Raw genomic sequence first — 23,881 nt, forward strand, 5'->3', positions numbered from 1 at the left:
GATAAGGTATGTGTATCTCAACTGCAGTAGATACTGTCAAATAGCTTTCCTAAGCCATTGTACCAGCGTACCCTTCCATCAGTGGTGGCTGGCAACGGCAGGTGCTCTGCACCCTCCCTAACACTTGAGATTGCTGCTCCTTTTAAGTTAAGCCATTCTGACGGGTATGTTCTGGCATCACATTATGACTTTAATTTCCACTTCCATTCCCTGAAATACTCTTGGCTCTAAAATTTAATGATTTGCATCTTTTCCCTTTTGAAGTACTCTTAAAAACATGCATGTGTTTTGAAAAGTACAGCTATCTGCTCTAAAATATAGTGCACTTCCTCCCCATTAGAAGAAGAGTGGAAGCATGGCCTTGGTACCTCCTGCCAGCTGCCTTCTAGAGGACATTCTTGGCATTGTGAGAAGGCCCCTTGGAGCTCTCAGATTAAATTTTATTATTTATTATTCCAAACTACAGGCAGTCCCTGGGTTACAGACGACCTGACTTATGGCATTCTGTACTTAGGAATGGGCTCCCAAGGCTCCCCATAGGATAATTTATAATTAAATAATAAAATTAATAATTTGGGAACTAGTTTCTTCCATGCATGTAAACAAACCTGCTTGGTGTAAGTGGTTCATTGGCACAGCATCTTTGCGCTAGTGGCTAGTCTCATTGTTTATATGGCCGCTTACGCACAGCATCACTTTTGTCTTACTAACAACTTTTTTATTCAATTTGTGAATCTGTGTTTACCCTTATGACCATGCCACCAAAGCAAAAGTCCACTGCAAGTCCAGGTGAGCCTGCAGCGTAGAGAAAGGTGATTACAATGGAAACGGAAGTAGAAATAATTAAGCGTTGGGAGAGAGGCCAGATGCTATCATTCACTGGGAAAGCATTAGGCTTCAGTCACTTGACTGTCGGGACAATTATGAAGGATAAAGTGAGAATAATGGAGCATGTGCAAGGCCATGCTCCAATGAAAGCATGAGTTATTACTAATCAGCGTAGTGGATTAATTATTGAAACAGATTATTATTTGGTTAGAAGATCAAAATAAGAGTAACTTTCCTAATAGCCTAGCATTAATGCAACATTAAGTGAGTGTTAATCTTTAATTTTCTTTTTTGAAATTTCTTCTATCTCCTATCTAAACTTTTTGTATGAGTTTGTTTTCATGTTGTTTATTTGAATTAAAAAAAAGCACAATAGTTTCTGTAACTGATTATTACAGTACAGGGGGTTACTATCAGTACAGTATTTCACTGTATTGTTACCACATATGAGCCATTATAGTATTGCTATTATTAATTATAATTATTATTGAACCATATACGAGCTGTTCATCAGGTATCCGAATTATATACAAATCTGACCTAAAGATGTTCTCAGAAACATATCTCATCTGTAACCCCGGGACCACCTGTACTTAAGTTCACCATGGGCTGATTCTTCATAATAATGCTTATTAGCTCTCATTGAGCTTACAAGTTTGTACTAATATGGAATGTTTCTTAATGTACTTTTTCAGTGATGTGCATGTGTATGTTTTCAGTCAAAGGAGTTTGTGTTGGTTTTGTGTTATTCTTTTAGAGACAGGGTCTCACTCTGTCACCTAGGCTGAAGTGCAGTGGCATGAATCATAGTTCACTACAATCTCAAACTCCTGGGCACTCCTGCTTTGGTCTCCTAAAGCGCTGGGATTATAGATGTGAGCTACCACCCTGAGCCAGTCAAAGAAATTCTTGAAAATGCTAATATCTTTTCTTGTAGCTAAAAAAGTTTGTCAGAGATAAATTGACTGGATTCTCCAGGTGGTGTCTCAGGGAGAAACTGGAGGCAACTTGTCATTGGGGAAGTCCTGTCGCCAGGCTCTAGTCCTCTGGCTCACAGGGTCCAGAGGTCGATTCTGTAAATTCACTGAGAGTTGATAAGCCTCTAAGAACCAGTTTATGTTAACCACACTCTTAAGGAGAAACTTATTTATAAAGCAGATGTTCATTTGCCTAGGCATAGCCCTAGCAGAGTCCCTGACTCATAGTAATTGCTCAGTGAACATTCGACAATGATAGGAATCAAATTATGGCTCAGAGTATAGTTTAATAATGGGAAATGGATATTCTTTTTTTTTTTCTTTGAGACAGTCTCACTCTTGCCTGGGCTAGAGTGCCGTGGCGTCAGCCTAGCTGACAGCAACCTCAAGCTCCTGGGGTTAAGCAATCCTTCTGCCTCAGCCTCCCGAGTAGCTGGGACTACAGGCATGCGCCGCCATGCTCGGCTAATTATTTTTTGTATATTTTTAGTTGTTCAGATAATTTCTTTCTATTTTTTAATAGAGATGAGCTCTTGCTTTTGCTCTGGCTGGTCTCGAACTCCTGAGCTCAAATGATTTACCCGCCTCGGCCTCCCAGAGTTCTAGGATTACAGGCATGAGCCACCGCTCTCAGCCTAGGAAATGGATATTCTTAAGTAATGTAGTCACTAAACTAATGCAGCTAGGTGGTCACCCCTTTTCATTCTTTGGATATTTTTATTAAGACTTCACTGGCCATGATTAAAATTATAGTACTTTTTCTTTGGATTATTCTGGATGTCCAGTGAGGAAGTCTTAATCTCTAATATTTTAGGAGAACACTTGAGTAGCATGCTGTCATATCCAGTTAAGTTGCAGATGTTGTCAGTGTGAGATGTTCCAGTTCTGATAATGCTTGGTGACACGAGCAGCACTTTTACGCATTATTTCTGAGGCTAGGACATTACTATAGTTAGCTAATACCCTTTTCTCCTTTACTTCATTATTTGTTGATTTTTTTTTTTTTTTACTGTCTTTACATAGTGTCATATTACTGTTTCCCCAAACATAGTGGGTACACTGTATCTAGAAGTTGAGGCCTTCACCCTCATATAGAGGAGATAGATGCTGAGTAGTTCCATAAGTGAAGGTTATGAATAAGTAAATAGACTGTGCATTTGTAAGCTGCTCTCAAATATCTCAAATTTGGGGTGCTTACTTTCAGCTCTACGAAAAGCCTCAAACTGTTTATGATTTATACACTGTAAGAATTTGGAACTTCTGATTCAAATTAAGTTTTATGAAATACATGATAAGCTTCATAGGAGCTTTGTTTTTTATCTCTTGGAATTTTGCTTCCATAGGTTTTATTAAAGGCTTTCATAGTGAATCTGAAGTCCAGTTCCCCTACTATTCGGCGGACAGCAGCTGGGTCAGCAGTGAGCATCTGTCAGCACTCAAGAAGGACACAGTATTTTTATAGCTGGCTACTAAATGTGCTTTTAGGTAAGGTGGATGTGTAGGAGAGATGGAGGTCAAGATAGACCTTTGGAAATCTTTAAGATCAGATGATCCTCCAGCCATCTGGACCAGGTCAATTGGCCCTGGCTGACTGGTGAATGTGAACTGTGTTGGGGCTGCTGTGAGCCTGCATGGCCCTTGTGACAGCACAAATGCAGCTGTGGCCAAGGACATGTGGGTGGGCAGTGGGTGTGGGCCAGTGGACAGTGGGCCCTTCCTAGGCCTGGCCCTTGTCCGTGTTGGCTCTGACTACAATGAGTCCTCGAGGCTTGAGCTTGAGATTGCGCCTCAGGTCCCTGTAGGTCAGTTGACAATTTCTCCTGTAGTTTAGGTAACTGGAAACCAACACTTGCAAGTGCTAGAGTCAGTGTGTGGATATTTGATATAAAATGACTGCCTAACTTTCACACGTAGTAGAACTCACTGCAGAGGGCCTTGCTAAGCTCAGGATGTGGATTTGGGCCATATGGTATATTCTTTCACAGTAATGTTTGTGCCGTCTCTATCCCTGAGAATCTCTTCTTTTTAACAAATTAAGCCATGAATCTCCAAGCAGCAAATTAGATGTTAAGGGATCTTGCTTTTGTCTTTATAGGTTTGCTAGTTCCTGTTGAAGATGAACACTCCACCCTCCTGATCCTGGGCGTGCTGCTCACATTGAGGTATTTGGTGCCCTTGCTGCAGCAGCAGGTCAAGGACACCAGCCTCAAAGGCAGTTTTGGGGTGACACGGAAAGAGATGGAAGTCTCTCCCTCTGCAGAGCAGCTTGTTCAGGTAGGAGCTGCAGGGTTTCCTATAGTGCTTACACGTGAACGCTAACATTCAAAGAACCAATTAATGTGGAAGAACAGTGGGAGAACCAAGGAACGAGAGTGTGGACTGTGGAGTTGGATTGCTGGGTTCCAACCCTAGTTATTGACCTCTAGCTGCGTGACCTCTCTATGTCAGTGTCACCACAGGTCAAATGCAGGTGATGTCTCCAAAGGTGCTGTGGGTGTTACTCAAGCCCCTTAGACCCCTGCCTGACACATAGACCGCTGCTACTCAGTTTCTAAAACCAAGGATCATGAAGTGTGTTCATCCACTCAGGAAACATTGATGAGCACCCATGATGTGCTAGGCACTGGGAATACCATGGTGAGCATTTTCAATGTGGTCTCTGTCCCCTGGAACCTGTGGCCTAGTGAATTGGTCATGCTAGTGTGATATACTCATCCAAGGAGGTGGGGACATGGTCTATGGGGGTCCCTTGATTCAGGGTTTGCTTCCTGATTTATAGGTATTTGAGTCAACTGGATTTATAAGTTGTGTCATTTAGCTAAATTTTGTAGGGTACAAAATTTTAAGTGGCTTAAATGATTCTTGCATAGAATCATGAATTGAAGATAATGCTAATAATTTAAGCATTAAGCTAGGTAGTATTTGTAAGTGTTTAGAATCCTTCCTTGCACATGTTAAGGCCCTGTCAGTGCTGGTTAATGGTACACAACTGAGCAGAAGTGGACTCTAAGAAATTGTTGGCCGACAATTCTGTTCTGACCAGCTGCCCTTCATTTGCGTCACAGAGTACATGCAATGACAGTGTATGTGATATGACATTTAATTATATTGCCCCCACAAAAAAAATCATTACTGAATGTTTTAGTTAGTAAAAATTGTGCCACTGTGCTAATAAATACATTAAAATATAGTTTATTTTGCCTTTACCTTACCTTGTTTTTTTGGTTTGTCTTTTTACCTTTCTTTTTGTTTTTTTTTTTTTTTGAGACAGAGTCTCACTCTGTTGCCCTGGGTAGAGTGCTGTGGCAACATCATAGCTCATTGCAACCTCAAACTCCTGGGCTCAAATGATCCTCCTGCCTCAGCCTCCCGAGTAGCTGGGACAACAGGTGTGTGCCACAACACCCGGCTAATTTTTCTATTTTTAGTAAAGGTGGGGTCTCACTCTTGCTCAAACTCCTGAGCTCCAGTGATCCTCCTGCCTTGGCTTCCCAGAGTGCCAGGATTACAAGCGTGAGCCACTGTGCCCTGCCTATTTTTTTTCACTTTTTAATAAGGAGAATTCTATACATAACAACTCATGGCCAGTCAAGTTTCATTTATAATCCCACTCACTTCTCTTTTGTATTATTTTTATTTAAAAAGTTTTTTTAGAGACAGGGTCTTGCTGTGTTGCCCAGGTCAGAGTGCAGTGGCCTAATCATATCTCACTGCAGCCTGTAACTCCTGAGTTCAAGCACTCCTCCTGTTGTCTTAACCTCCTGAGTAGCTAGGACTACAGGTATGTGCCATTATGCCTGGCTACTTTTAAAAATTTCTTGTAGAGGCAGGGTCTCACTGTGTTGCCCAGGCTGATCTCGAACTCCTGGCCTCAAGCGATCCTCCCGCCTTGGCCTTCTGGAGCACTGGGATTGCAGGTGTGAGCCACTGAGCCTCGCCTTTTGGATTATTTTGAAGCAAATCCCAATTATTCTCTTATTTCACCTGTATTTCAGTATGTATCTCTGTAGGTGAAGATTCTACTTTTTTTTTTTGAGACAGAGTCTCACTCTGTCACCCTGGGTAGAGTTCAGTGGCATCTTTGTAGCTCACTGCAACCCCCAACTCCTGGGTTTAAGTGATCCTCTTGCCTCAGCTTCTCGAGTAGCTGGGACTATAGGTGAGTGCCACCATGCGCAGCTAATTTTTCTATTTTTAGTGGAAACAGGGTCTCATTCTTGCTCTGGCTGAGCTTGAACTCCTAAGCTCAAGCAATCGTCCCACCTTGGCCTCCCCCAGTGCTAGGAGTACAGACATGAGCCACCATACCTGACCTCTGTTTTATTTTTTTTAAACTTCATGACAGTGCCATTGTCAGACTTAAAAAACTTAACATTTCCTAAACATCAAATACCCACTCATCTACAACTTTCTGCTGTTTTGGAACAAGCATCCAAATAAAATTGGTTGATAAGGATTGTAAGTCTCTTTGATCAACCGTTTCCCCTTCTATCCCAATTTTTTTCCCCTTAGAGTTCATTTGTGGAGGAGTCCATTTGTCTTACAAGTTTCTTTGTGGTCTGATTTATTGCTTGCATCTCCATTGTTTAAATTAACACTATTTCCTGTTCTATTTATTTCCTGTAAATCAGTAATTGGAGCAAGAGGCTTGTCAGATTTAGTGTATATTTTGTAATGTAAATTATATCTGAGTTCAGTAGTCCTTATGTTAATATAATATTTTAAAATAAACATTTAAGAAGTATTGAGACTACGTGATAAAAATTTTTTTACTGGTGCTTTAAAAAACTACTTAATCAAAAAATTGGGAGAATATTGGTCTAGTGGGAGAAACAATTACTAAATACACGGCAAGGTGGGGAAGCACACGTGGGGCCTCTGCCTTACAGAGGGCAGGGAGGCCCCCAAGAAAATTCAGTGTTGATGACGCTTACGGGTGAGTAGGATCTGACCAGACCCAGGGAGTTGGGAGAAGAAGGGAGTTTTATAGATAGAAACTGTGATCTTTGCTAAGTCCAGGGAGTGAAAGGATGAGAGTATGCACACCCTCTCGGTGGGTCCTGGAGAGGCCTCCTGACTTCCTCATGGGTTAGCAGGAGTGCTGGTGATAGTCAAGGTCAGAGAGAAATTGGAGACTGTGTTAAACTGGGATTACAGTGATCCTGGGAGGACAGGGGAAGGGGTGTGGATGTGGTGCTTAATTAATTGCTGATTTTCTTAATAGTTTCTTTTTTCCAAATCAATTAAATGATATGATACCTTTTTGAACTAGCAAGCTAGATGTGATTACCGCTAAAATATATCTCACTCCATCTTCTTTTGACTAATGACTGTCCTGAGTGAAATTACTCTGAGAAATTTAATTTCGCTAATGTAGTTTGGGTAACTGTATTTAATAAGAATTTAAAAGAATCCTAGGCCTGGCCAAACTATTAAGCAAGTGTGAGCAAAATACAGGTACTTTTAGATAAGCAAGAACTCAGTTTGCCTTTCATGTATGCTTTTTGAAAAAAAGTTATTTGAAGATTTATTCCAGCAACATGTGAAATAAATTGAAAAATAGAGGAAGCCCTGAAATCTAAGAAACAAAGCATCTAACCCAGGAACATGATAAAAGCAGTTCTAAGATGATTGTTACTTAGTGTGCAATTCAGATTAGGCGCTCCAAGAATTATTCCCTGCAACAAATAATACGATTAAGAAGCTGAGAAAAAGGGAAGGCATATGCATTGCATCTATTGCCAACAAGGAGGCAAAAAGGCAAGTAGTAACATTAGGGAAACCAGCAAGATTTATGAAAGAAATTTGTGATCCAATTATGAAGCAAAATAAAATGTAGAATAATTTTAAGCAAGTAATAGATTATAATAAGAGAATCCATTTGACTATTAACTTTGGGACATTCTCTTACAAGCAACATACGATAATAATGAAAAACTTTTTGAGTCTAGTCACATTAATAGGCTTTGCAGTAAATAATATGTACACATGAGAACATACATACTGTTTATTTTTAATTAAGTTTTTAGACTCAGCTAGGCAGAGAGCATAAGATTTAAATAGTTTACATAGTAGCATGTAAATGTGAATCTTGACAATGTGAAAGCAGTGCTGTTGCTAACAGAATTTAGTAGGGGCAGGTGGGGTCAAGGAAATGTGAGTGCTGGTTTCCTCATTTCATCATGAGGAATCAGATTCTTTGTTCAAAATGGATGGCTTAAGAAATCAAGGTATAAGCTGATTACCTAGAGTAGGGGTCCACAGATGTTTTCCGTAGAAGCCCAGATAATAAATATTTTAAGCTTTGTAGGCCATATTATCTCTGTCGCAACTACTCAGCACTACCATTGTAGCCTGAAAGCAGCTACAAACAGTCCATAAATGTGGCCATGTTCTGATGAAACTTTTTTGAGACAAGAGTCGCTGTTGCCTGGGCTGGAGTGCAGTGGTGTCATCATAGCTCACTGCAGCCTCAAACTCTTGGGCTCAAGCGATCCCACTGCCTCAGCCTCCCAAGTAGCTGGAAATAAAGGCTTGCACTACCACACCTGGCTAATTTTTCTTACTTGTTGTAGTGATGGAGTCTCACTATGTTGCCCTTGAACTTCTGGCCTCAAGTGATCCTCCTGCCTTGGCCTCCCAAAGTGCTGGGATTACAGGCGTGGCCACCACGCCCGGTCCTGATGAAACTTTATGTACAAAAACAGATGCAGGCCAGATTTGAACTGTGGACTGTGGTTTGTTGACTTGTGATTTAGAGTTATAGAGATTACCATCAGAAGAGCTAAAAGTGAGCCTTTTTGTTTTATATTCTTCTACACTGTTGATTTTTAGAGAAGAAACATGTATTTTATGTTATTAAAGGTAGGGTTGGCAAACTTAGGAAATAAAAATACAGGATGCCAGTGAAATTTGAATTTCAGATAAATAATGAGTAATTTTGTCATATAAGTATATTCCAAGTTGCATAGGACATACTTATACTACAAAATTATTTGTTTATCTGAAATTCAAATTTAACTGAGTGCCCTATATTTTATATGGCAACTCTACTTAAGGAAAAAAGAATAAATTCATTATGTTCATATAATGTGATATCATATTAAAAACACTAATAAAATTTAACATAATAGGCCGGCACTCTGGGAAGCCGAGGCAGGAGGATTGCTTGAGCTCAGGAGTTCGAGACCAGCGTGAGCAAGAGCAAGACCCCATCTGTACTAAAAATAGAAAAATTAGCCAGGAGTGGTGGTGGGCGCCTGTAGTCCCAGCTACTTGGGAGGCTGAGGCAGGAGGATCGCTTGAGCCCAGGAGTTTGAGGTTCGCAGTGAGCTATGATGATGCCTCGGCGCTCTACCCAGGGTGACAGAGTGAGACTTTGTCTCAAAAAAAAAGGAAAAAAAAAAAAAAAAAACCAGGAAATTGAACCTTCCTCCTCACTCCCCCTCACTTTCATAAAAAAAAAAAACAAATAAATAAATAATAACCTAATACCTGTACAATTTTTGGCAACTCTTTCTCAGTGGCACTGTTAACAGTATTTTTTGATTTTTAAATGTGTGTCCAACTGACTCCTCACTCAGTGTATGTTGGGCTTTAGTTTCCCTTTACTTGTCACTAGTTTCAGGAAGTGGAGATCTTAATTAGCACACTACTGCTCTAGTGGAAGTGCTTTATTTATTTTTAAGGAATTAATATAACAAAGGAAAACATGAGAATTTACAAAATAACATAGAAGCTAATGATCATACTGGTAGAAGTGATAGAGGAAATTTTAGGGGGAGAAATTAAGGCACAAACTTTCTCAATAAAGTCCTATTAAAAACCAAAAGACATGAAACCTAGGACAAATTTTAAAAACTCTGACCAGAACACCCATGCTTCTCTGTTTCTAGGTTTATGAACTGACCTTGCATCACACACAGCACCAAGACCACAATGTCGTGACTGGAGCCCTGGAACTCCTGCAGCAGCTCTTCAGAACTCCCCCACCGGACCTCCTGCAAGGCCTGACCACGCCAGGTGGCCTTGGGCAGCTCACTGCGGCTAAAGATGAGTCTAGTGGCCGAAGTCGTAGTGGGAGTATTGTGGAACTTATAAGTAAGTTATCAGCAAGGTCCTCTTGTCATGAACTGTGCACTAATACTTGGTGCCCTCTGTTGAATTATGGGCCCTGCGCTGTGCTGAGCAGTCTACATCTTAATTCCTTGCCAGAACCTCTAATTTAGTTAGCACCTTTATTTGCCAGATAGGAGAACTAAAGTTCAAAAAGTCTAGGTGGTGTCGAGGTGCGGTGGCTCATGTCTGTAATCCTAGCACTCTGGGAGGCCAAGGTGGATGGATCATTTGAGCTCAGGAGTTTGAGACCAGCCTGAGCAAGAGCGAGACCCCGTCTCTACTGAAAAAATAGAAAGAAATTAGCTGGACAACTAAAAATATATATAGAAAAAATTAGCCAGGCATGGTGGTGCATGCCTGTAGTCCCAGCTACTTGGGAGGCTGAGGAGAAGGATTGCTTGAGCCCAGGAGTTTGAGGTTGCTGTGAGCTCGGCTGACACCATGGCACTCTACCCCGGGCAACAGAGTGAGACTCTGTCTCAAAAAAAAAAAAAAAAAAAAAAAAGTCTAGGTGGCAAAATGAGGCCACACATTTAAAGCCCAGCCTCCTGACTCTCTCTCTCCAACTTGGTAGCCTGAACACACGGGGGAAAGTAGCTCCAGGATCCTTGTGTTTACTTGCCAGACAGCATCCAGCATCTTCAAGTCTTTGGAAGGATCTGAGAATTGCTTCCTGCCCTGACTTTAGAAAATCTCTCCTACCCACCACCAGTACCCAGTGGGCTCTTCTTGATGCTCTTGGGGGTTGGGCCCTAATTCTACCATTGGTGGCTGCCCTGGAGCAAGCAGTGAGTGCAGGGGCCTTCTTTGATGTGAGAGTTGCCCTTGAGAGTGGGAATAGGTGGGAGTCCCTGAATTCCAGCCTCTGGATCTGGGTCTGGCACTTGGAGGCTTTTAATAAGCATTTGCTGACTGTGGCCTCATAGCTTCCACAAACTAAGAGAATTTGACTGGAAGTCTAATTAATTACTGCCTCATAGGAACACAAATGTTTGCCTCAATCATGAGCAGGAAATGTTACTATGCCTTGTTCACTGTCTTTTGCATTGAAGAATCCTTTTCTCTATGGAATGCATGCCTTCCAACTAATTAGTGAAAATATTCATTTCTAATAAAATCTATACTTGATTATTAGTTAACCAAATAACCTGAGAGTTTTAATATTTTTAATTTAACTTTTTAAATGCAATTTATTTTAGTCCCTTTGACTTTTTAGGTCAAATTCTTTAGAACTATGTATTTGAATGTTAATATAATTTTCATATTGAAATCGAAGTGTTGAATCATGTTGTTTAAGCATTTGCTGTGGAATTATGTTTACATTTTCCCTAGTTTTAAAGTTGAATCAAGCTTTTTGAAGATTTTCGAATTTCTTCTAGATTTTAGCAGATTGTTACCTTTCTTCATCTGTCACTTTCTGTGATTTACAGCTGGAGGGGGTTCCTCATGCAGCCCTGTTCTTTCAAGAAAACAAAAAGGTGATTATTTCAGAAATCAGAGTCTTGTGCTGAATCTCACCGCTTTTCTATATTTCCATAGATGCCTTGGACTCTGTGTCTATATCTCTTCTCAGTTGAGTGATTTATATGTGTAAATGTTGCTGGAAACTGATAAAACGGCCTGAGTAGTTCTGTAGCATGGCTTTTAAAAATTGCTTTTGTATCAGAATTGCTTTGTCATAAATTTCTAATGCTTTAGGTCAGGAGTCAGTGATATTTTTCTGTAAAGGCCCACAGAGTAAACATTTTAGCCTTATGGGCTGTAGGGTCTGTTTTGCAACAGTTCAGCTCTGCCTTGTGGCAGGAAAGCAGCCATAGACTATATGTGGGTTACTGGCTGGCTGCCTTCCAATAAAACTTTACTTATAGAAATAGGCACCTGCTTTAGGGAATGTAGTGTTATATTTTATAAAGGTAACTTACCTTCTCAGTGAATTTTATCCAGTATTAGAAATATTATTAAATACTTCTTTTGTTGGATCAGTTATTTTCATTTGGACCTGTTAATCATTTTTCAGCCATATTTAACTTTGTATATATCAAAGTATTCTGATACAATTAATTTATTTTTATTAAATCAGAGTGTTTCTGATAAAATCTGCCAGTTTTGGTAACACATTATCACTTTCCAACACCAATTATTTTCCTTTCCAGTGTGGATTTGCATAGGAAAGAATTGCTACCATTTTCTGCTTTGAAATCTTAAAGGAGTAATGCTTGAGTGTTTAAGAGCCTGACGCTTAGTATTATTTGTGATATTGAATGGGATCCTAACAGGAGTTACATCCTAGCCTTCACTAAATTAAGTAAACATTTCTTAGAACTTGGAATCAGTAATATTTGCGCCATCATAGTGTGGGATACTTAATCAAGTTTGAGATATCAGTGAAAAATTGAGATTGTTTAAAAGCCAAAAGGTCTAACAAAAGTTAATCTTTATATTCTTGAATTAGGACACATTTTTGGACATGTGACTAAGTTACTCTGATACTTGTTTGTTTCTTAGTCACTTTTTCCAGTGACAGTGAAGAAGATGACTGATTCATGTTGTTGAGATACGTTGTTTTGTCCTCTTCTGGCTAGGATGTGGGATATGTCCTGTCTCTTTTTTATTTTTTTCAGTGTCTTCTGTCCCTGCCTCATTTCAAGTGTTGTAGTTGGAGAATCATCTTTTTCAAGTCTGCCAATATATAAGCTAGTTGAAAGTTGATTTGTGTTGGATGTAGGATTAGGGTAAAGGTGGTGGGGTGGCCTGGAGTCTCTCTTCTGGTAGCAGCCCTGCTCTTACACCTTTGAGGAAATTACTCTGCAGAGGGCTCTGTGGAACATACTTGCACACCACTGATGTGGAGGATAGAGACTGCTGTGATTAAGATCTGAATTCATCATTTTGGCATTTTATTTGATTTTTTTAAGTTGCTATGTTAATTTTATCTAGATTTTGGATTTCGTTTGCTAATTTTTTTTCCACTTTTGATGTCCCATCACTGTAAGTTTATGGAAGTTATCACACTTCTGACCTGTTCTTTGGGGAGCAATAAAATTTTAAATTTCCAATAAATTATTTAGATAGTGTCATTTAATGACATTTGTATGTAATGTAGTCATAATGATTTAATCAGTGCAGTTAAATCGTATTAAGACTTTTGGTTTCTTTTTTGCTAATATAATTTTGAACATTAAGTATAAAATATGTTTTTAGAACTTTACAAAAGTAATATTACTTCATCCTCTAGATCATATTGTGCTTGAGATCTGATTGTTAACCATAGAGTCCAGAAAATTAAAAGATAATATGAAAGTGACTTTTAGATATAAAGGTTTTACATGTTAATTCTTATGTGCCTTTAAAGATATGACTTGAATATTCCAAGGGTCAGCCAGTAGAATTGAATCTTTTTGGTCATAACTTACCATTTTTAACGTTAAATAGTAGTATAAACTGTTTAACAATAATTCAAATCAATAAATATTTATTAATTGTTAAAATACTTTGTGGTGTAGTTTGAGAATCATTGCTTTTAACTTTTTTCCCTATTGGGTTTATTGATTTTAATAGTATTCTCAATATCTCTATATTCTATGTGTTTAACACTCTTGAGGTGTAAAAATGGTTATATATGATAAAACTATATGAGAGTAAATTAAATATGCTTATGATTTTTAGTTTAGAATGTACATTTATTGAATTTTTAAAGGGCTTATTTTTAGTAGACTTTAAAGGAATATTGCTGCATTATTTACTAGGCAGAGTGCTCCTAAGCGAAGAAGCAGCGTTGGAAGATGACTCTGAATCGAGGTCAGACGCCAGCAGCTCTGCCTTTGCAGGTAGTTCTGGTTGGTAGGCAGAGCTTCCCTTACCTACTGTCCACCCTTTTGCTCCTCTCCTGTGCCCGAGGACCACACTCCTAGGGCAGCCATGGAGCCAGCTAGCTCATGTGGTGGATAATGGGGGCTTCTTTTATAATGGTTGCTTTGAAGCATGCTTGTCTATGTGTTTGCATCATGTGCTGTTTTCTTTGGTTTAGACTGTTTTAAAGTTAGGTTTGTGCTCCCTGAGCATAAAGCTTTTTGGGGAGGGGATAGCTGGTAGAGATGTCTCCTGCATCAAATGGATCATGCTGGGGGAAATGGGTTGAAAAATTGCCTTTGGATAATTAACTTGAAAGAATCTACCTTTATTTACAAATGGTTTTCTAATTAAATTCTTTGTGTACTTTATAAAATATGATTAACTTAAGGCACTAATAACTGGATTAAATGAGGGCAGTTTTGGTTGTATCATCCTATCCAAAAGAGTATTTTTAAATAACTGAAAATAAAGTTAAAATATTTGGGAATGAAAATCTGAATAATTGCAGTGACATTTATTAATATTTATTCATTTATTTTATAAAATAAACATAGGCTTTTTTTCCTGATTACAAAAATTAAAAAGTTAATGCACAATAAATTATAGCTATCTGGAGTAGCATACAGCCCAAGTGCTCAGCAACCTAACTGCCCCCAGGAGTGACAACTGCTTGCAGCTTGGGGTGGATCTTTTTGTTGTGATTTTTATGTAGTGGTTTTGTTTTCAGATGGGAATTTAAAAACTGAACTAGGAAAATATGGCATAAATTTATCCTATAAGAATGGGACTGGATGAGAGATCTTGAAGAGGGTTTGGAGGAAGGCAAGCCCACTTATAAAGAGATGAATTTACAGTCATTTTTGACTGCTGTTTGCTTGGAGGACCCAGGCATTAGGGACCGCCCAGCCTGGTGCCCCTGACCAGGCTGCCTCTGAATTACAAACGTTATTACACATTGCTCCAGCTAAGGCTGGAGCCATTGGTTAAGAACCTGTACTTTAGTTTTTGTGGTGAAACACAAAATGTGGAGATAGTCATAGTATTTAAAAAATACCTGCTGATTATTCTTATTTTATTGAGTACTATAGTAAAAGGCTATTTGAGTAATGTTTGAAGGATGCATTGTCTTGCCTTTACTAGTTCATATTTACTAGTTCATATTTTCACTATATTTCAGGATGTTTTACAGCTAAAACATTTGATGACAATAACTTTTTGTTCCTTTGCAAACCTTTGATTACCTATTGAATGTTTTCTCTGGCCATTTGATAAATGAGTGTTTCCGTGTTTTTAGCCTCTGTGAAAGATGAGATCGGAGGAGAGCTGGCTGCTTCTTCAGGGGTCTCCACTCCGGGGTCAGCTGGTCATGACATCATCACTGAGCAGCCGCGGTCACAGCACACGCTGCAGGCAGACTCGGTGGATCTGACCAGCTGTGACTTGACGAGTGCTGCCACCGATGGGGATGAGGAGGACATCTTGAGCCACAGCTCCAGCCAAGTCAGCGCTGTCCCATCTGACCCTGCCATGGACCTCAATGATGGGACCCAGGCCTCCTCACCCATCAGCGACAGCTCCCAGACCACCACCGAAGGGCCCGATTCAGCTGTGACCCCTTCAGACAGTTCTGAAATTGTAAGTGGGCTGAGGGGCACCCCAGTCTTCTGCAGAGGGGCCTGGCAGCTTTCTAAGCTCTTCCTTGAGGCCCAGGAGCTTGACCTTATGTGGTACCTTCTCTAAGGGAAACAGTCTTTTGTGTTGAACATGGAGGTCAAAAATCAGATTAGTTGATTATATGAACTGTCCTAAAATCGAGTGCATTTTATGTTGTTTAAGGCCTTACTAGGCCCTGGCTAAATGATTATTTTGAAAAAAATCCTTAAGGAGCCTATCATTAACAAATTTGTGGTCGTAATGAAATGTAATTAATAAAATTTATGCTAGGTATTATTTTTAAGACCTGACTTTTCAAAACTTTTACAACATGTCCCATTTTATAACAGCATGGATATAAGTACCTTTGATCTCTGAATTAGTGGACAAGAAACACTCAAGGATAATCTAATTAAAAAGTTTGGTACAAGTGTATACTGAGTTTTATTTTTCAGTTTTTAAAATTGTGGTAATATAAAATAACAAAATTTACCTTCTTAAACATTTTTAAGTGTACAGTTTAGTGTTATTAAATACATTTAAATAATGTTATACAACCATCACTATTATCCATCTCTGTAACTCTTCTCATCTTCCCAAACTGAAACTCTGTTCCCAGTAAACACTAACTCCCCATTCCCCTCTCGCAGCCCCTAGCAGCCACCATTCTACTTTCTGTCTCTCCCAATTTGAACATTCTAGGTACCTCATATAGATGGGATCATTACAGTATTTATCCTTTTGTGAATGGCTTATTTCATTTAGCATAATGTCCCCGAGGTTCATCTATGTTGTAGCATGTGTCAGGATTTTAAGGCCAAATAATATTATATTGTGTGGATATGTACCACGTTGGCTTATCCATTCATCTGTAAGTGGACATGTGGATTGCTTCCACATTTTAGCAATTGTGAATAATGCTATGCATAATGCGAACATGGGTATACAAATATCTCTTGGAGACTCTGCTTTTGATTTTTTTGAGTATGTACCCAGAAGTGGAATTGCTTTTATGTTCCAATTTTAGTTTAAAAAATTTACAATATTAAGTGTTTTGCTTAATAGTATAATAATTAATCAACTTAATAAAATAATACTTCAGTAATGTATTAGTGGTTTGAGAGTCCATCACTCAGTTTTTTAGGTAAATTACACTCAAAAGTGGATTGAAACATTCAAGTGTAACATTTTGTGACATGGAATTCTGACCCAAGCTTATGGCTAAACATATGAAACACTGTGCCTAGAATTTAGTGGATTCAGTCTTAGCAGTTTAGGAGATAACCAATTAAATTGTGAGGTTTTTGTCTAAAAGTTTTGTCCTCGTCTGTGAAGACAAGGATTTTTGTTTGAGTTTTTTCTTTTTATATCAAAAAGGGAAATTTCCAGATTGCAATCGCTTTGGAACTTTTAGAGCTATAAAAGCCTTTCATAATGTAGTAATGGTGTGTGATCAGTAAGCTCTTGGTAATTTCTGCACATGCATTTATGTGCATTTGAGTAAGTGACCTTTGTGTTTTGTATGTAAAATATACTCCGTGGTATTTGTGGTTTTTGTCTTTGCTTTTCCATGTTGGAGAGTTTGTCCTTTGGTGATCACACTTCAGAATTCTCACAAGCCCCCTTGAACCATTCAGGTGTTAGATGGTGCTGACAGCCAGTATTTGGGCGTGCAGATCGGACAGCCCCAGGATGAAGATGAGGAAACTGCCAGTATTGTTCCTGATGAGGCCTCGGATGCTTTCAGAAACTCTTCAATCGGTATGTTGACTTCAGGTGGTACACTACAAAATGGTCTCATTTTCAATCCTGGACATCTTAATTTTATCTTTGCTTTCAAGAAGAAATGTCTTTTTATACCCTTGTTTTCTAAGTTGTAAATAGCTGATGAAAATGACCAACTGAGGGATGATCATACTTTTTTTTATTTTTGGAGACAGAGCCTCACTCTGTTGCCTGAGCTAGAGTGCAGTGGTGTCATCACAGCTCATTGCAACCTCAAACTCCTGGACTCAAGCAATCCTCCTGCTACAGCCTCCCAAGCAGCTGGGACTATAGGTGTGCACCACCACACCTGGCTAGTTTTTCTATTTTTTGTAGAGACACTGTCTCGCTCTTGCTCAGGCTGGTCTTGTATTCCTGGCCTCAAGTGATCCTCCTGTCTCGGCCTCCTAGAGTGCTAAAATCACAGGTGTGAGCCACCACGTCCAGCCGATCATATTTTGTCTTGATCTAAATCCTATACTTTTGAGTTATCTTTGTGTAATATGTGTATTTGTGTTTTAATTGGAGACTTGTCACTTAATCTCAATTTCTTTATTTTTGAAGCCCTTCAACAAGCACATTTATTGAAAAACATGGGTCACAGCAGGCAGCCTTCTGACAGCAGTATAGATAAATTTGTGTCAAGAGATGAAGCTGCTGAACTAGGTGATCAAGAAAACAAGGTGAGGGATATAGGCATGAGACATCTCAGCGTTCCTGAGCTCATGAATGGTTTTAAAATCACCCTGGCTGCCGTCTGCTTTGCTTACTGCTTTCCCATCTCTGGCTTTTTTCCCCTGTGGATACTGACCTTTTCTAGGCCTGCTCTTTTCTGCCTCTCCAGGTACTACTCACATCCTTAAGAATTGCCTGAGTTTTGCCTCCTTTGAGAGTCCTCCCCAGATGTGTTCTGTACTGAATGTTGCCGTGCCTGGTTTCATGGACCATTCATTTGATGGTTGTGCATGACCTTGCGATATTTCTTATTTTTATTCCATTGAACTGTTTTAAAAGTCTCTCTTTATATTATTTATCCTTTTGCATGAAAGTGTGCTATCTTCCTAGTTCATGTAAAATTCCTCCAGGATAAGGAATAATGTTTCATAGTTAGTCCTACCAGTCAGAATTACATCCTTCAGCAGTTCCTTCCAGATCCCCTACTCCCTCTTACCTTTGGGCTTCCCCAGGCTCTTTCCTTCACCTGAATAGTTTTTGTTTGTCCTGTAGAAGACAGCTCATGCTCTGCTTCCCAGTAGTTTTTGCTTGTCCTGTAGAAGATAGCTCATGCTCTGCTTCCCAGAGTCGCCTTTCCTGAATGCCTGATCTCGGCTGCCTTCATATCTAGCATGGCCTTCCTGGGCGCTGAGCTCGTCCCCTGCCACCAGCCCTGTGACCCTGTGTCATATTGCTTCTGCCTGGTTGTTTCTGCTCGGCCATGGTCTCTGTGAGGTCAGGCTCGAGAATGGGCAAAGGTCGGCATCTCCACGTGCCCAGCACGCAGCATAATTGTCCCCTGGTTCTTTGGTGATGAATGTCAGTTTCTCTGTTCTAGCCTTGCCGCATCAAAGGTGACATAGGACAGCCTGCTGATGACGATTCTGTGCCTCTTGTCTATTGTGTCCGTCTTTTATCTGCCTCATTTTTGCTAACGGGGGAAAAGAATGGTAAGTATGGAAGGCAGGTGTAGAGTTGAAGGGAGTAACTCTAGGTTTTGGAGGTCAACTTGGTGGCCACTTTTTGCCTCGTGTTATAGTAGTGGGAATAGAGTATGGAGTGAGTTTGGATTTCACTGACTGAGAGGGGAAGGGAGAAAATGATGGAGCTGGTAGTTTATTGGGTCTAGTTTTGTTTGTGTGAAAACTAATGTCTGCTGCTTCAAGGCTGAAAGTGGGCTGGGTGGTTTTTTTCCAGTGCTGGTTCCGGACAGGGACGTGAGGGTCAGTGTGAAGGCCCTGGCACTCAGCTGTATTGGGGCAGCCGTGGCCCTTCATCCAGAATCTTTCTTCAGCAAACTGTATAAAGTACCTCTTGACACCATGGAATACCCTGGTATGTTAAAGGATCACATATTTTTCCTTAGATTCAATCATTATTGTAAACACTATTTCAGTCTTGACTGTTTTAGTTTTAGACCCATAAGTGTTTTAAGTTAATTTGTGAGATTTGACCTGTGTTGTAGCTCTTCATTAAAACACATAAATAGACTCCCCTTACATGAAACACACAAAGGAAAAATAGAAATCTGGGAATGTATGAGCCAGTTGCCATACATATTGCATTTATCCCTAAAGCACAAATTGTACACATTCAGTATTGCTGTGTGTCGCTCTCTGCCAGGCCAGGTGCTCACACTCAGAGATAAATGGGGCCTGAGAGTAGCTGAGACAGACGGTGGACCCGTGCCTGCTTGCAGCCCCTTTGTTATGGCATGGGAATTATCCTCCTGCCTAATCTTTCTTTGAGGGAGAGGGCAATCTTGTGCTTTTGAGTTTACATTAGGTAAGTGTATAGTAGTTTGAGTTTTTCTAATGTTTTTTTTTGAAATGAAATCTTGGAATTTTGATTATTATCTGACAACCTGGAATTATAATCCAGAAAATGTTATATTGAGGAGATATTAGCAATATGATGAATTAGAATCCTTAAACTCCAAACAGTTATTATAGCCAAGTCCTTTGTAGATTTGGGTCCTCCCCACCTCTTTTTCCCTTTCCCGAGAATTAAGCTTTTGAGTTGGAAAGCTGATGGTAGGGAATTGTACAGTGGCTGGGCAATTTGTCCCCACAGAGGAGCAGTATGTCTCAGACATCCTGAACTACATTGATCATGGAGACCCACAGGTCCGAGGAGCCACTGCCATCCTCTGTGGGACCCTCATCTGCGCCATCCTCAGCAGATCCCGCTTCCACGTGGGAGACTGGATGGGCACCATTAGAACTCTAACAGGTAATGGCCAGTTTATCAGTGATGTCTTTTCTAGATATCATTCCAAAGTTTTAAGTTTACATGAAGATGTCTGTTTGCTTATTCTTCCGGTTAGGAAATACATTTTCTCTGGCGGACTGCATTCCTTTGTTGCAGAAAACTTTGAAGGATGAATCCTCTGTTACTTGCAAGTTGGCTTGTACAGCTGTGAGGGTGAGCATAATCTTTTGCAGAAACTATTCCTTCAATTAGTGGACATTTTACCATTGTTACAATTAAAATTTGAGCTTAATGTGAAATATTTCCACACATTCTAAAGTTGTATGTAATAATAAACATCTATGTATCCATCACTCAGCTTTAGAAAGAAAACATTGGCAATAAGTGAAAGCTTAATAAACTTTTAAGTTTTAGTTCTCTTAATATTTGTTTGAAATATACCTTTTCCTAAAGGGTATATTTAGAAATATACCTTGCGGCCGGGCGCGGTGGCTCATACCTGTAATCCTAGCCCTCTGGGAGGCCGAGGCGGGTGGATCGCTCGAGGTCAGGAGTTTGAGACCAGCCTGAGCGAGACCCCGTCTCTACTAAAAATAGAAATAAAAATTATCTGGACGACTAAAAATATATATAGAAAAAATTAGCTGGGCATGGTGGCACATGCCTGTAGTCCCAGCTACTCGGGAGGCTGAGGCAGTAGGATCGCTTAAGCCCAGGAGTTTGAGGTTGCTGTGAGCTAGGCTGACGCCACGGCACTCACTCTAGCCCGGGCAACAAAGTGAGACTCTGTCTCAAAAAAAAAAAAGAAAGAAAGAAATATACCTTGCTATCATTATGTATAATATCTGTTGGGAAAAAAATATTGTATTAGGCCCATAGAATGTTAAGAGTTAAAGTGAGCCTTAGGGATATGTAATCAAGCTCTATTTTTGTACCAAGTGGAATAGTCTCAATTCTTTTAAGTGAGAGTGTGTTGAACTTTATTTACCAACTGGCAAATAGATCACAACTGGCCAGTCAACAACAGTAAAAATTAAGCAGTAAAAATGAAAACAAACAAAAAACTCTGCAGTGGTCAAATTTGTGGGATACCTCCCCTTTTTAAAATACCATGGCCTAACAGTAATTTTTCTCTAGTTCCAGAGTTCTACAAGTTTCAGTCATGTCTTGAGCAGAAGGAAGTGTGCTGTTAGCTCAGTCACGTTGCAGGCTGGGCTCAGCGTGTGTCAGCCACCTGTGTGGCTGCAGGAAAGGGGGGTACAACAGTACAGACTTGTCCTGTTCCCTTCTGCATTGAAGTAGACAGTGACATCCACGGGGTGGTCCTTGGTATGGGTCCCTTTTTCTTGCTCTGGGTCTGAGATTTATTTTAAAAGTGGTGGTAGAGCTGTGTTACAGGACTCTCTCCTTACCACTGAAAAATATTCATGAAATTGGCCATGATGTAGGCAGAAATAGGAGGAAGAAAGAAACAAAGTTATGTGAAAGGGACACGTTTAGAGTTAAACTTGTATTTCCTGAGATAAAGTATATACCATAAATATTTCTGAGAGATGTGGAAAAAGTGCAGCATCCCCATTGCAGTTAAAAAAACACAAAACAAGTGTGTGTGTAAGAGTGAAGTCTTAAAACCATCAAGATGCAGCTACTCTGAGTGAGGCTGAAGCTGCCACCTTCTTTCCCTGGACCTTGTTTTGCAGCATTGTGTCATGAGTCTCTGTAGCAGCAGCTACAGCGAATTAGGATTACAGCTGATCATCGACATGCTGACCCTGAGGAATAGTTCCTACTGGCTGGTGAGGACAGAGCTTTTGGAAACTCTTGCAGAGATTGACTTTAGGTAAGTGCATCAAGTTCATTAGGTTTAAAGCATTACAACTCAGAAGTTCAAACTAAGAATTCAAAGTCCTAGGGTCACTTGGTGGAATTGATGATGGTTTCAAGTATCCTATCCATCAGAAATTGAGTGGTTTAGGTAAATGGTAGTGATTTTTCTCCTTCCCAGTGGCTGTTTGCTGAACTTTGTCCTATGCTTGGAATTTTAAAATATAGGCAGAAGAGTGAATTTTTTTCATTGTCTTAGTCGTTTAAGTGTTCTGGAAGGTGAGAATAAAACAGCTTACAATTTTTTCACCTTTGTCTTAAATTTTTTTAAAGAAAATGTAGCTTATGTGAATTCTGCTTGTTTAAAAAGAATGTACTCATCATTATGCTGAACTTAGGTAAGGCAGCTGGTTTGTATTTTGTTGCAGTTAAAAAATAACTTGATGTGTTGTAGCTTTCATTTTCTAAGAGTAAGTTTTGCTTGGAGATGTTTCTTTTCAGCACTTCTTTTTAGAAGGAAATTTCTTTTTATTATCCAGATTTTTTTTTTTTAAGCTACCATTGATAGAGACTGTGTGGCTTATTTATTTTATTTCATTCTTAGAACATCTCTGCAAATCAGGGATTGTTCTCACCTCCACCCACAGACAGGGCCACTGAGTTGGGTGGGTAAGTGCTGGGCAGCGGGTAGGGGGCTCTGCTTACCCCCTTCTGTGGTAGGTGTTGGGACTAATTCTGTGACTCACCTACAGTCTTTCGAAATAGTAGGTTTTTGTTTTGAAGAAAAGCAATTTACTGTGTACTATCTTACTGAGTCTGTAATTGTGAGGGGAATGTAAATTCATTTATTTGAAGCCATTAGTCTCTTCTGTTGTCTTGAGTAAGTGCTGCCTGAGAGCCTTCTAGGGTGTTTGGGTGAGCTCACTCTAGAGCAAGCCTCCTTCAGGGTTCTGGCTTGCAGAGGCCAGCAGGTCAGCAGTGAGTGTGTGCTGAGTAAGTATGTGATTTCATTGTGAAATATGTTCTTTTGTTAGGCTGGTGAGCTTTTTGGAGGCAAAAGCAGAAAACTTGCACAGAGGGGCTCATCATTACACAGGGGTAAGCATCCCACCTTCGAGGAACTGAAGCAGGCCTTTCCTCGCAGTGTGAAGCTTCTCTGAACGCATTCATGGTGTCTTAGATGTGTGTATTTCACATTTATATCATGAAAGTTGTAATTGTGTGGTTTGAATTTAAGATTTGAGTCTTAAATTGAGTTCTTTCTCACCAGCTTTCGAAAATATCTTACCTAAAATTTAGTCAAATACAGAGATTATGTTCATTTTTATTATCCTTTTCTTTAAAGCTTTTAAAACTGCAAGAACGAGTGCTCAATAACGTTGTCATCTATTTGCTTGGGGATGAAGACCCCAGAGTGCGACATGTTGCCGCAGCATCGTTAATGAGGTACTTACCAATATTTTATCTCTTTTTCAGTTTTTTGGTTCAAGTACTAAAAGATACAAGGATGGGAAGAGAGTAAAGAATTCAGAGGATATAAGGCAGTATTACTGATTCTTTTGAGCTCATTTCAGCCATTCTACTCTTAAACTATCAAATTATTACCATAAGAGTCTAAAGTGATAATTTATTTAAATTTTTTTTCTAAAATAATTAAAAAAAAATACTAACCTTCCATTGTAAAAATAATGCACTTTCATTATCAAAATTTTGGGATATAGAGAATAGCACTAAGAGGAAAATGAAAATCACCCTCAATTCCTCCGACTGGCAATAATCACTGTTAACATTTTGCTGTATGTCCTGTGTATGAGTTTCTTACCCAAGGTTAGGTCAAAATCATGTGTAATTTTGTAATCTTCGCTTGATATATTAGTAGCATTTTCTGTTATCACTCTTCTAAAACAAGAATTTTAGTTAGTGGGCATTTTTTTTTTTAC

At 39.6% G+C, this 23,881-nt stretch overlaps 1 protein-coding gene across 5 annotated transcripts in view; it reads left to right on the plus strand.

Annotated features, from left to right (window-relative positions):
- Positions 1-23,881, plus strand: part of HTT (huntingtin) — a 154,341-nt gene that overhangs the window by 37,121 nt on the left and 93,339 nt on the right. For 2 of the 5 annotated variants that reach the window (XR_006729418.1, XM_045528219.1), the window contains exons 7-21: positions 3,149-3,290; positions 3,901-4,079; positions 9,701-9,905; positions 11,354-11,401; positions 13,670-13,759; positions 15,070-15,410; positions 17,066-17,189; positions 17,757-17,875; positions 18,745-18,856; positions 19,104-19,241; positions 19,980-20,138; positions 20,233-20,330; positions 21,818-21,957; positions 22,976-23,039; positions 23,287-23,387. Coding sequence is in view for 4 of the 5 variants with exons in the window: in XM_045528219.1 (XP_045384175.1) it covers positions 3,149-3,290; positions 3,901-4,079; positions 9,701-9,905; positions 11,354-11,401; positions 13,670-13,759; positions 15,070-15,410; positions 17,066-17,189; positions 17,757-17,875; positions 18,745-18,856; positions 19,104-19,241; positions 19,980-20,138; positions 20,233-20,330; positions 21,818-21,957; positions 22,976-23,039; positions 23,287-23,387 (2,060 nt within the window). In the remaining variant the exon portion in view is untranslated. The remainder of the gene's footprint in view (positions 1-3,148; positions 3,291-3,900; positions 4,080-9,700; positions 9,906-11,353; positions 11,402-13,669; positions 13,760-15,069; positions 15,411-17,065; positions 17,190-17,756; positions 17,876-18,744; positions 18,857-19,103; positions 19,242-19,979; positions 20,139-20,232; positions 20,331-21,817; positions 21,958-22,975; positions 23,040-23,286; positions 23,388-23,881) is intronic. The other 3 variants (XM_045528220.1, XM_045528221.1, XM_045528222.1) reach the window with 3 other exon arrangements.

This window comes from Lemur catta, chromosome 17 (genome assembly GCF_020740605.2).
Source record: "Lemur catta isolate mLemCat1 chromosome 17, mLemCat1.pri, whole genome shotgun sequence".
In the NCBI taxonomy this organism is placed as follows: domain Eukaryota; kingdom Metazoa; phylum Chordata; class Mammalia; order Primates; family Lemuridae; genus Lemur; species Lemur catta.